General features: G+C 48.2%; 1 protein-coding gene across 1 annotated transcript in view; it reads right to left on the bottom strand.

Annotated features, from left to right (window-relative positions):
• Positions 1-12352, bottom strand: part of LOC111096475 — a 143805-nt gene that overhangs the window by 75940 nt on the left and 55513 nt on the right. The window contains exons 28-33 of the mRNA XM_038540358.1: positions 10570-10750; positions 5218-5429; positions 3390-3578; positions 2873-3012; positions 1729-1891; positions 1543-1629 (exon numbers count right to left, since the gene is read on the bottom strand). Coding sequence (XP_038396286.1) covers positions 1543-1629; positions 1729-1891; positions 2873-3012; positions 3390-3578; positions 5218-5429; positions 10570-10750 — 972 coding nt within the window. The remainder of the gene's footprint in view (positions 1-1542; positions 1630-1728; positions 1892-2872; positions 3013-3389; positions 3579-5217; positions 5430-10569; positions 10751-12352) is intronic.

The following is a 12352-nucleotide window of genomic DNA, read 5'->3' as shown; positions in this document are numbered from 1 at the left end:
CTTGCTGGCGGCTCTCTCCTTACGGCACCCTCATAGGGTGGAGAGAGAGAGAGAGAGCAAGAACAAGCTCTTCCTCTTCCCATGAGGTATGAATCTCATCATGGGGGCTCCAGCCTCATGACCTAACTACCCCCCAAAGACCCTCCCCTCCCAATATCTTCACATTAGGGCTTCAACATACGAATCTGGGGGAGAACTCAAGCATTCAGTCCACAGCACAAGTTTTATCAGAACACGATTGTGCCCATTCACTTGTGCGTTTTCTAGGATGTGTCTGTGCTACGAGGGCAGTCGGATGAGTACCTGTAGCAGAGACCTTACAGCCTGCAGAGGCAGAAATAATTAATTACTATCTGCTCCTGCATAGGAAAAGGTTGTCCACTCCTGCTCTGGGTCAGGTGCACAACAGACTCTCAATAGCACTGGGGTGACAATGATTCATTAAGCACAGATGACGTGCCAGGTCCTGGGGCTCCAGTGATAAATAGGGGCATACCTTGGAGACCCTGCAGGTTTGGTTCCGGACCACCCCAATAAAGCAAGTCTGGCAACAAGCGAGTCAAACGAAATTCTCGCTTTCCCAGTATATACAAAAGTTCTATTTACACGGTAGTTGATTAAACGTGCAGCAGGATTATGTTTAAAAAAAAAAACACCACACACGTACCTTCATTTAAAGAATACCTCATTGCTACAAAGTGCTAACCATCATCTGAGTTTGCAGCCAACTGTAGTCACTGATCACAAACCACCGCAACCAATATCACAATAATGAAAAAGTGAAGTATTGCCAGAGTCGCCAAAACATGACACAGGAGACATGAAGTGAGTAAATGCTGTTGGCAAAACAGCACCAACAGCCTTGCTGGATGCAGGGTTGCCACCACCCTTCAGGGTGTATTTAAGAAAATGCAAAATCTGGAAAGTGTGATGAAATAAAGTACAATCAAATGAGACACGGTACCATCCACAGATCTCAGGGGCCGGCAGGAGGGACAGCGACTGGTTAAAGAATCACATCAAAATAGAACTGAGATTTGTGAGAAGGGCTAGAAGCAGTGGTGTGGGGCGTGCAGGGGGGTAACCAGGGGATGCAAGGTGGTCTGGGGGTCAGGCTTGACGCAAGGAGAAGGGATGCATGAGCTGAACCCTCACCAGTGAGTACAAGGCAAGGAGGCAAAGCCGAAGGAGTGACCGCTCCAGACACAGAACACACAGAGGTCCTGGGGCAGGAAAGAGCTGGCTGAGGGACCGAGAGGAGGCTGAGTGAAAGGACATGGCCGAAGGAGAGAAGGGTCTCGGGTGGCCTGGAGGGTCAGCAAGACCACAGGGCGGGGCTGGGGTCTCCGTCCAGAGAGAAGGAGCGGTGTGATCGTGCTGGCCCAGGAAAGGCCCCTCGGGCTGTCAGGCAGGATGGAGCAGCGGGGACAGGGTGGAACAGAAAACCCAGGCCGGGGAGCCCTCTGCTCATCCAGTTCCGAGAAGACAGCAGCTTGGATTGGGGACCCCTGCATGCCAGCTCCCCGGGGGGTTCCCACTTACGGCGTGCTCACTCCAGGCGACGGCGCACCCCTCCACGTTCCCGGGAATGGCCTCGCTCTTGTACGGGTGGGTCAGGCCAGCGCAGACCTGGGTGGGGTGGGGGGACACAGGCACACGCCCCCAAAGACGGGTCAGCGACGGCCAGGGGCCTCCCCCGGCTCCCAGGGCGTCCCGGAGCCCACTCACGTAGGGGTGTCCGGCCTGGTAGCCCAGGACTACGGTCTGCAGGGTCTCCTCCCGGCCATTCAGGACAAGCCTGGTTTCCAGGGAGCATCGCTGGTGGCGCCCATCCGCCGTGAAGGTCTCCTGCAGGAGGAGGCTCTGCGGGATGGGCAGAGGCAAGGGGTGCCTGGCATGGACAGAGGATAACAGGCCGGAGCCATTAAAGCGGCTGGCAGGGGCAGGGGACAGCTGTGCCCCACGAGCTCAGACCGGGCCCGTCACAAGCTTGCAGGGTTGAGACTCTGTCACAGAGAAGAGAACATCAGGACGCATGTGGGCCCTGAGTCTTGCCAACCGACACTCGTTGACCATCTCGCGGTGCCCCGGTGACAACCCAGTGAGCTGGGCACGGCGGGGGTCACCATCCCCCATGGGCAGCAGAGACCCAAGGACAGGCAGCCCCTGGGCCCTGTTACCTTGGGCAGCAGAGGACAGACATGATTGACTTCTGCATGCCTCAGTTTCCCCCCTCTGTGAAATGGGGACTGAAATACTAGCTGCTCCATCCCAACGGTGGTTGGGACCATTGGAGGTAATGTCCGTGCAGTGAATGCAAGCTCCCTAAGGGCAGGAGTCCTGTCCCTTTGGTTCCCTGTTTTCCCAGAAGAGTGCACAGCACGTAGTAGGTGCTCAATAAATATAAATGAACTAAACGAATGAATGAGGCCTATGGAGACGGTGGCTCCTGTCACTTCTCAGTTGCTATTGTTTTGACAAAAGAGGACTCAGGTCAGGCAGCGGGGTCTGGACCCAGACTGGAGCTCAGGCCGGGTCTGCCGATTTCACCCCCTCCCCACCTCTTATACCCTCCCGACCACAAGCTGTGCCTCCAGGAACTGGAAAGATTCCCCAGAGCAGCTCTCAGGCTAGGGGTGATGACAGGCTTCCGCTCCCAGATGTCATAGCATCCTAATGGAAGGGGGTTAGGGATGCGGGACTTTCAAGGGAGGCAGGCAGCTGGTCTCCGAGCTCTGGGCTCCACCTTGGGCTCTGCAGGCCAGGGTGGGCCTCCCGGGCAGCACGGCTCACCCCGTTCCCCGTGACCCTCCACGATGCAGAAGCAGAGGCCTGGCAGACGCTGCACGTAAGGGGAAGGGGCCACACGTACCTGAGGAGGAAGGTCCCCTGCTTCTGGTACAACCTCCCATCGCGAGTCACCTCCTCCAGCTTGCCGTCCAACTCCAGGCCCCGAGGCTGGCCCCTGGTGCCAGTCACCAGAGCCGTCAGCGACACGTGGGTCTTCCGGGGCTGCAACAAGGACCAGGCTGATGGAGCGGGGTGGCCCAGTGGGGACCATCATGCGTGGGGTTGCAAGGGGAGCTCCCACTGCCTGCCCACTGCCCTGGGAGTGGCCACCTGAGGCGGGGCTGCTGACCTGGACCGCAGCCTCACCCAGAGCAGGCCGCAGGGTGGCACGGGTGCACCGCCATGCCTCGCCCTCCCCAGGCGCCCCGCAGGGAATGGTCTAACGCAGCTGATCCTTAGCTAATAGATTTCTTTCATAGATTAAGAGACTGAGCTCAGGAACCCACACGGTCATAGGCTGAGCCAATGGCTCTAAGCAGCCAGAGGGATTTGGGGGTCTCTCAACAGTGCAGTCTCCAGCCTGGGCCCCCTGGACTCACCTGCTCCGTGTGCCTGTAGGCTGCAGTCAAGTTCATCTCCCGCAGGGGGCCCTTCAACCAGCAGTGAACTATCTTAAGGTCTTGGCTGTTCTCTGCGTGGATCTCGTTCTGCACCGTGGCACTCCAGGCTGATTCTACTTCACTCCGGCTGCGGAAGAGGCTCTGTGCCAAGGTCATCACCGTGGATACCTACAGCGAGGAGGGGAGGGCGACCAAAGCCTTTGCACACCCGATGCCCTCCCCCGGGGACGCCCTTTCTCCCCATTCCCACTTGGTGAACTCCTACTCATGCTTCAAAATCCCTCCGATGCCATTCTCTGTGAGGCCTTTCCTGACTGGCACAGGCAGAAATGATTGTTCCCTACAGGGTCTTGAAAAAAGAGGACAACAAACTTCCCTTCAGCTCTCAGCCCTGAGCAGAGAGAGAATCTGAAGCATCAGTTATCAGAGAAGATAATTCCCTTCTCCTTCTTTCCTCTTCAGCTCAAAAAGGGAATATGATCTCACTGGGCCACTGCTATGAGCAAGCAGGGTCTCTGCCCTGAGGGGCACACACCTGCAGGTGGCCTTCTCTCCCTGCACCATCGCTGTAGTCTTTGGAGCCCTGGGAAGAGCTGGGTGCTAGTTTGGCTTGTGCTGGAGCTGGTGGGGGTAGAGCGCCGGTAGCCCTGCACCAGGCTTGCACCCCAGCCCACTACCCCTGGGCCAAGCGCCACCGGGAATAGCACGGTGCCAGTACCCCGTAGGCCACTGTGCCCTGTTCCCACAGCTCACAGCCTCACAAGTGGAGGTGATGGGGTCATCGTGGGGTTTAGGCATGACTGGAACCCCCTGCCAAATACTAGAACTCCCTAACACCTTGTCCCAAAGGTCCCTGACCTGGAGCCTCTCCCCAGAGCCCCCTACTGCCAGGCTCCCATTTCAGTGAGGGGCGCCTCCTCCACCTAGCTGCTTGGGGTCATTTATGTCTTGTCTTGAGCTCTCCCCCCACCCCACCCTCCTCTGCCAATCCACCAGCAAATCTGTCAGCAAATACATCGGCTCCACCTTCAAACTAGTCCCAGAATCTGGACACTTGCTACCATCTCCCGGGACAGGCCACCATCAGGCCCCTGGCTGGGGTGTCTGCACGAGGTGGCTGGCTGACCCCACCTCGCACTCCTGTGCTGGCTCGATCCGCTACACGGTGGCCTCTTGACAGTCCCCAAGCTCTCCGGCAATGCCCTGCTCCTCATGCCTCCACCCTGCTACCACTCAGCCCTGGCCTCAGAGGGGACTACGCTGTCCCCAGATGGGCCCATGGAGCTGCCTCCTTCTGGGTCCCAGTCAGGCCCTGACCTCCTGCTGTGTCCACTCATCATCCCAACATGGGAAGAGGATATGTGCCAGGCTCCCTCGGGTGACTCCTGGGAAATCTTTCATGGGTTGGATTTCTCCTAGACTATTATGCTTCAGAGATGCTGGAGAAGCTTCTCAAGGATACCCTACAGCTGGTATAAAACGGACCTTGAAGTTTTCATTCGGTTTTCAGCAAAAGCCTGATGTCTACTTGTTTCAGAGTTCCCCTTCAACATTCTTTCATCTTTTAATCTAACAGCTGCTAAGCAAGAATATGGGAAATTGAGACTGAGGGGCGTGGTCTGCTGTTCCAAATTCACTTGGTAACTAATCCTGAAGACTGTAAGTACTGGGTCATCCAACCTGCCCACATCTAGGCCTGGGTGTTCTCCCTCTGCAGGCAAGAAATTCTACATGGCAAGGAACTAGGCTCCTGGGCTGGAGTCCATCTGTGGGGTGGCGAGCAGGGGGCGTGACTGGGCATGCTCACCCGGAGGTAAGTGGTGGCCGGGGTATAGATGTGAATCTTGCCCTCCCTGTCGAGGCCTTGGCCCCTGAAGGCCACGTTCATCACCAGGTTCTTGAGGGTCCAGGCCTTGCCCAGCGTCAGCTCCAGGATGGCCTGGAATGTGGGACGGTGAGGCCAGTACAGCCTGTGAGCCACAGAGATCATCAGCCAGGGACTATCCAGGTTCAAAGCACCTGCAAGAGGTAGAGGGGGAGAAGCAGGTACAACCGGTAGGAAAATAACTATTGGCAGGTACCAAGAGGTGCCCGTAGCCTCCTCACAGCTACTCTGGGCATGTCTCAAAACTGGCAATGACTGGGATGGGACAGGAGGGAACTTTACAGAATGCTGGTAATGTGATAGGGGCAACACAGGTGTGTGCACCTGTCAAAACTCATTAAATAGTACCCTGGAGATGTGTGCGTCCCACTCGAGTTACCACCACCCATATTGAAACGCTTAGGGATGACACATACGAGTGTCTACAGCTTGCCTTGAACTGCACCAACAAATAACATGGATGGATAAGTGGATAGAAACATGTGAGTAAAATGTTAACAGTAGAACCTGGGTATGAGTTGGTTGGTGTGAACGATATAATCCACTGCACTTTTCTGTGGGTTTGGTGATTTTTTGTAGGGACATGATGGACAAAAGAAAGGCACAAAGAGCCGGGAAGGGAGCACAGGAGTGTGGTAATGAAGAATGTGGCCTTTACTCTCCAAGCTGTGGCCTCTTTGAGCCTGTGCTGCCATCATCTGTAAAATGGGTTCAGTAAGACTGCTCACTGGGTATTGGGACAGAGGAAGCACTGGTTAAGAAGAGTAAATACCATCACCACCACCACCATCATCATCATCATCAAAAAGGTAACATTCAACATAACCTTTTGCCCTTTCCACGATCAACTAAAAGCAGGTCTCAGAACCCCACTCATATTTTGTCATGAATACCCCAATTCATTCAAGGACTAATTCAGCCAGTATTGCTTGGGACACTTGGGATATATAGTGAACAAGCCGACACAGTTGCTGCCTTCATATAACTTGCAGCCCAGGGCTGGTGGATGGCAGGAGGAACAGATCTTGAACAAATAAACAAATAATGAGACCTAAGTAAACAATGCTGAGTGCTATGAAGGAAAATGAAGGGGGAGTTTGATGAGGAGGTCAGTCAAGTTTTCCATGAAGTACTGACAATTGAGCAAAGGTTAGCCCAGCCAAGGTTTCCATGAGAAAGGGACATTCGAGCAAAGACCCACGTGAAAAGCAGTGGGAGTCTATCAAAGGTGAGGGCAACCTCCCGCCTGTTGGAGACGGAAGATTTACTGTCTGAGAAAAGTGAGGCAGAGAGGCCTGGATGCAGGGAGACCAGGCAGGTTGAGGGCAGAGGGTGAGAACAGGGAGATGCTGAATAGAGTAGCCCAGGGCCCTGCCCCTGTGCACCCCTCCCACAGGGGATGGGAAGACTGCTCGAGGAAAGAACAGAATGAAAAAGAAAGGTTCACAGATAGAGGCCCCAGGGGTCCCCATTCAAGTGCTTGACAGGGGAACCCATCAGTCAACAAGTGTACCCCCAAACACATGGGGAGCTTCTTCCAAATAAGTTCTGAGCTGCCGATTCTTAAACATAGCACATACCTAAGTCTTGCCTGGTATTTGAGGAAAGCCACTAATAGGAATTCAGAAAAAAAAGTTAAAAGAAACTCAGGGAGAACAGATCAAAGTCCCCAAATTCTGTAACTTCTACTCTTAGAGAAGTAAGAGAAGGCGTTTTCATGGAGCAGGATACTATAAGAAAAGAACTCTTAGGAACCAAAAAGAGCTATCTTTTTTGGAAATATAAGCTCTCTTTTGGGAATATAAGCTAGCCAAAATTAAAATGTAGTAGAAGGGCTGGCAGATGAAGTTGAGGAAAGAAGTCCTCAAAACAGAACAATGTATGGCTCAGTGGTTGAGCAGCTCAGGTCATGATCCTGGGGTCCTAGGATCGAGTCTCACATCAGGCTCCCCACAGAGAGCCTACCTCTCCCTCTTCTTCTCCCTCTGCCTATGTCTCTGCTTCTCTCTCTCTCTCTCTCTCTCTCATAAATAAATAAAATATAAAAACAAAAACCAGAACAAAAAGATAAGAAGATAGAGCAAAGAAGAGAGAAGAAAAAAAAGTAGAGGTTCAATTTCTGAGGATCAACATCTGACCCACAGGAATTTCAGAACACAGAGGAAACTACAAGAAAATCACCCTGACCCAAATGACGTTTCCAAATTGAAAGGATCAAAGTGCCCAGGACAATGGATGAAAGCAGATGCGCACGAGGGCACATCATAAAATTTGAGGACACTTGGAATACAGAGATGTTCCTAAAAGCTTCCAGAGAGTGAGAAGTTGGGCACATACAGAGGACGATGGACCAGAAATAGCATCTTAACTATTTGAAACGACACTGGAGCGATGTCCTCAAAATCCTAAGGGGAAAACTAGAATTCTCTACTCAGGCAAATTACCCAGGCAAATCAAAACAGTTTAAACATTTAGGAGTGCAAAATGTTTACATCCTATTATGGGTTGAATTGTGTCACTCTGAAATATACAAAATCCCAATCCCCCAGTATATCCCAGAATGTGACCTTATTTGGGAACGAGGCTATCACAGATATAAGTAGTTATAATAAGGCCATACTACAGTAGGGTAGACCCTAAAACCAATAGGACTGGTGTCCTTAAAAGAAGAGGGAAGTTTGAACACAGACACATGTGACAACAGAGACAGAGACGAGAGCAATGTCGCTCCAAGTAGCAATGGCCACCATCAGGAGCTAGGAAGAAGCAGGGAAGATTTCTACCCAGAGTTACAGAGGGGGCATGGCCCTGACGACACCTTGAACTCAGAATTCTAGTCTCTAGAACTGGTGAGAGAATACATTTCTGTTGTTTCAAGCCACTCAGTTTGTGGTCATTTGTTAAAACAGTCCTAGGGAACAAATACAGTTCTCTCTCAGGAAGCTACTGGAAGATATGCTCAATCAAAACAAAAGAGTAAACCAAGAAAAAAGATGACGTGAATGCAAGAAACAGGGCTGTGACCCAGAGAAGTGGAAGGAATTCCTGGGATGATGGGAAAGGGATGTGCCAGAACCACAGCTATGCAACTGGTCTACACTGAAGCAGAAAAACAGAAGATCTAAGAAGACGGTCTCCAAGAAAGATATGAGAATTAACTGAAGCTGATACATAATCTGATGTGTTTGATCATCTGGAGAAGAGTTTGAGACTTGTGCTAAACATTCAGGAATAATTATTAAGAGGAAAATAGAAAATTAGTCAAAAGAGGGAAAAAGACAATTATAACTCCAGGAAAAATTAAAGTTAGAATCATAGTATACCATGTATCTCAGCTATGAAGGACATTCATAGAGTCACAATTAAGTAAATATTGAATATTCACAAACGAACTCTTTTAGGGGGACAAAGGGAAAGAGATATTTGAAAAGAACTGGTTTAAGAGTTAAATTTTCATCCTTTATGGTAAGAAATATATGGAGAATGGCCTAAAAAAGAAAAAGAAATAGAATTGTAGTAGTATTTTAAGAGCCAAAGGACTTAGCAAGAAATAGCTAACAGAATTTACAGTACTTCTTGCTATTTTAAGCAAAACTTTGGACAGGAAGACATGAAGCAGAAGATCGCTGTATTTGTTATAGACTAGGTTAAAAAAAACTTTTATTTATTTTTTTTATTTTTATTTTTTTTTTTGGTTAAAAAAAACTTTTAAAGAATTATTTCAGGTACACACATGAGAACATAGGATCATAAGCCCCTATTGTAATACCCACCTTCAACAATGATCAACTCATAGTTTCGACTTTATTTTTCAAACAATGTATTGCTAATATAAAAATAAAATTAATTCAAAGATAAATTATGGCAAATCCTTTATTTATTTATTTATTTATTTATTTATTTATTTATTTATTTATTTATTTATTTATTTATTTCAAAGCCATTTTTTAAAAGTGAGAGAGTGTTCCAGGAAGAGGATACAGCAACTGCAAAGGCCGTAAGGTATGCTTAGGGGAATAGAAAAGAGGCCAGTGGGGCTGCACGATAATTGGTAACAGGGAAAGTGAGATAAGATAAGACTGGAGAATTAGAGAAGGGGCTGTAATGTAGAGTTCTAACATTAAGCAGTCAAGATATAATTTTAAGCGTCATGGGACACATGGAAGGTCTGAGTCTTTCTTGAATGGGAGAAGATATTTATAAATGACACATCAGATACAGTGCTAGTATCCAAGATCTATAAAGAACTTACCAAACTCAACACTCAAAAAAAAAAAAAATCCAATCATGAAATGGGCAAAAGACATGAACAGAAATCTCACAGAGGAAGACATCGACATGGCCAACATGCACATGAGAAAATGCTCTGCATCACTTGCCATCAGGGAAATACAAATCAAAACCACAATGAGATCCCACCTCACACCAGTGAGAATGGGGAAAATTAACAAGACAGGAAACCACAAATGTTGGAGAGGATGTGGAGAAAGGGGAACCCTCCTGCACTGTTGGTGGGAATGTGAACTGGTGCAGCCACTCTGGAAAACTGTATGGAGGGTCCTCAAGAAGTTAAAACTAGAGCTACCCTACGACCCAGGAATTGCACTGCTGGTGATTTACCCCAAAGATACACATGCAGTGAAACACGGGGACACCTGCACCGCAATGTTCACAGCAGCAATATCCACAATAGCCAAACTGTGGAAGGAGCCATGACGTCCTTCGACAGATGATGAATAGAGGAGATGCGGCCTATATATATGATGGAACATTACTCAGCCATCAGAAAGGACGAATATCTACCATTTACATCAACATGGATGGACCTGGAGGGTATTATGCTGAGTGAAGTAAGTCAATCAGAGAAGGACAATTATCATATAGTTTCACTCATACATGGAATATAAGAAAGAATGAAAGGGATCATAAGGGAAAGGAGGGAAACTGAGTGGGGAAAAACAGAGAGGGAGACAAATCGTGAGAGATTCCTAACTCTGGGGGGGCAAAAAGGGTTGCAGAAGGGGAGGTGGGTGGGGAGATGGGGTAACTGGGTGACAGGCATTGAGGAGGGCACATGATGAGATGAGCACTGGGTGTTATATATATGTTGGCAGATTGAATTCAAACAAAATTTTAAGAATAAAATAAAGGTCTGAGTTCTGACAGCCAGGCAAAAACAAAGGGGGGTATTCCAGGTAATGAGCACAGGTTGAGCAAAGGCCCAGGGGCCAGAAATCTTAACTGCCAGCCAGAGTCTCCCTAGGTGACACTCACCTTCCCACTTCCACAGGGTAGCTCGAGACGTGTCCTTCCACCGCAAGCCTGCCACAAAGGGCAGCCGCCCATTGTACTGCACCTTCAGGTGTGTGCTGCTCTCCATGTGTGGCTGGCGAAGGCTCGAGTGATACATCTGCAGACGGTAATCCACCTGCCTCTCGGTCACCTGTAGCACAAACTGGAGAAGACCCAGCCCAAGGCGCTAATCAGATCATTCCGCTCCCAACCTAGAACATTCCACTAGCTCACCACAATGGCTAGGGGTTGGCCTGAGTTCCCTGCGTTATCAGGAACTGCCCGGCCCACTCCCAAAGAATCCCTGGACCCACTAGCAGTTGCTTCCCGTTGCCCCTGGAAACCATTAATCTACTTTCTGTTTCTATGGATTTGCCTATTCTGGACACTTTGTATAAGTGGAATCATATACTACGTGGCCTTTTGTGTCTGGCTTCTTTCACTTAGCATGATGATTTCAAGATTCACACACGTTGCATTTTAGCATGTATCAGAACTTCATTCCTTTTTATTGCTGAACAATATTCTATTGTATAGATAAATCATATTTTATCTATTCATTGTTGAAGAGCATTTGTGTTGTTTCCCCTTTGCAGCTTTTATGAATAATACTCTATAAATATTCCACACAGGTTTGTGTGAACATAGGTTTCCAACTCTCTCAAGCACCTAGGAGTAGAATGGTTATGTCATATGGGAACTCTGTTCTTAACATTTTAAAGATATACCAAACTGTATTTCCATATCGTTGCACCATTTTGTGATCCCACCAATATATGAGAGTTCCAACTTCTCCACATCCTCACCAACACTTATTATTGTCGTTTTTGTTTTTAGCCTTGCTAGCGGGTTTGAAGCAGTATCTCCCTGTAATTTTTATTTTTATTTCCCTAATCACATAGAGCATCTTTTCATGTGCTTATTGGCCATTTGTATACCTTTTGTGGAGAAATATCTATTTAAGTCTTTTGTCTGGTTCCTGTTAAGTTGTAAGAGTTGTTTATATATTTAGGGTAAAAATCCCTTATAAGACATGTAATTTGTGCATGTTTCTTTCCACTGTGTGGGCTATTTTGCTTTTTTGATAGAATCTTTGGAAGCACAAAGCTGATGAACCCCAATTTATCAACTTTTGTGTTTGTTAATATACTCTTAGTGTCATGTAGCTCAGAAATCCCACCCTAGGGACACCTGGGTGGCTCAGTGGTTGAGCGTCTGCCTTAGGTTCAGAGCACGATCCCGGGATCCTGGGATCAAGTCCTGCATCGGGCTCCCCACATGGAGCCTGCTTCTCCCTCTGCCTGTGTCTCTGCCTCTCTCTGTGTGTCTCTCATTAATAAATAAATAAAATCTTTAAAAAAAAAACCAACCTATTCTAAGGTCATAAAGATTTACTTTTATGTTTTCTTCCAAGAGTTTTATAGTTCTTAAATTTAGGTCTATGATCCATTTTGCATTAGTTTTTTTCTAAATGGTATTAAGTAAGGGTCCAAATTCATGATTTTGCACATGGATATCCAGTTGTACCAGCACTAGCTGTCGAAAAGGCTATTCCTTCCCCCTCTTCAATGGTCCCAGCAGCTTTGTCAAAAATCAACTAACTATAAATATCTCTGGATATTTTGGGTTTATCTCTGGACTCGCAATTCTACTCCATTGGTCTGTATGTCTATCCTATGCCACTACCATGCTCTTTGTTAACATTGCTTTGTAGTAAGTTCTGAAATTGGGAAGTAGGAGTTCTCCAACTTTGTTCATTTTTTTC

The sequence above is a fragment of the Canis lupus genome, chromosome 6, assembly GCF_011100685.1.
Source record: "Canis lupus familiaris isolate Mischka breed German Shepherd chromosome 6, alternate assembly UU_Cfam_GSD_1.0, whole genome shotgun sequence".
Lineage (NCBI taxonomy): Eukaryota > Metazoa > Chordata > Mammalia > Carnivora > Canidae > Canis > Canis lupus.
Note: the sequence above shows the minus strand (reverse complement) of the source record. Positions and strands in the feature narration are given on the sequence as shown.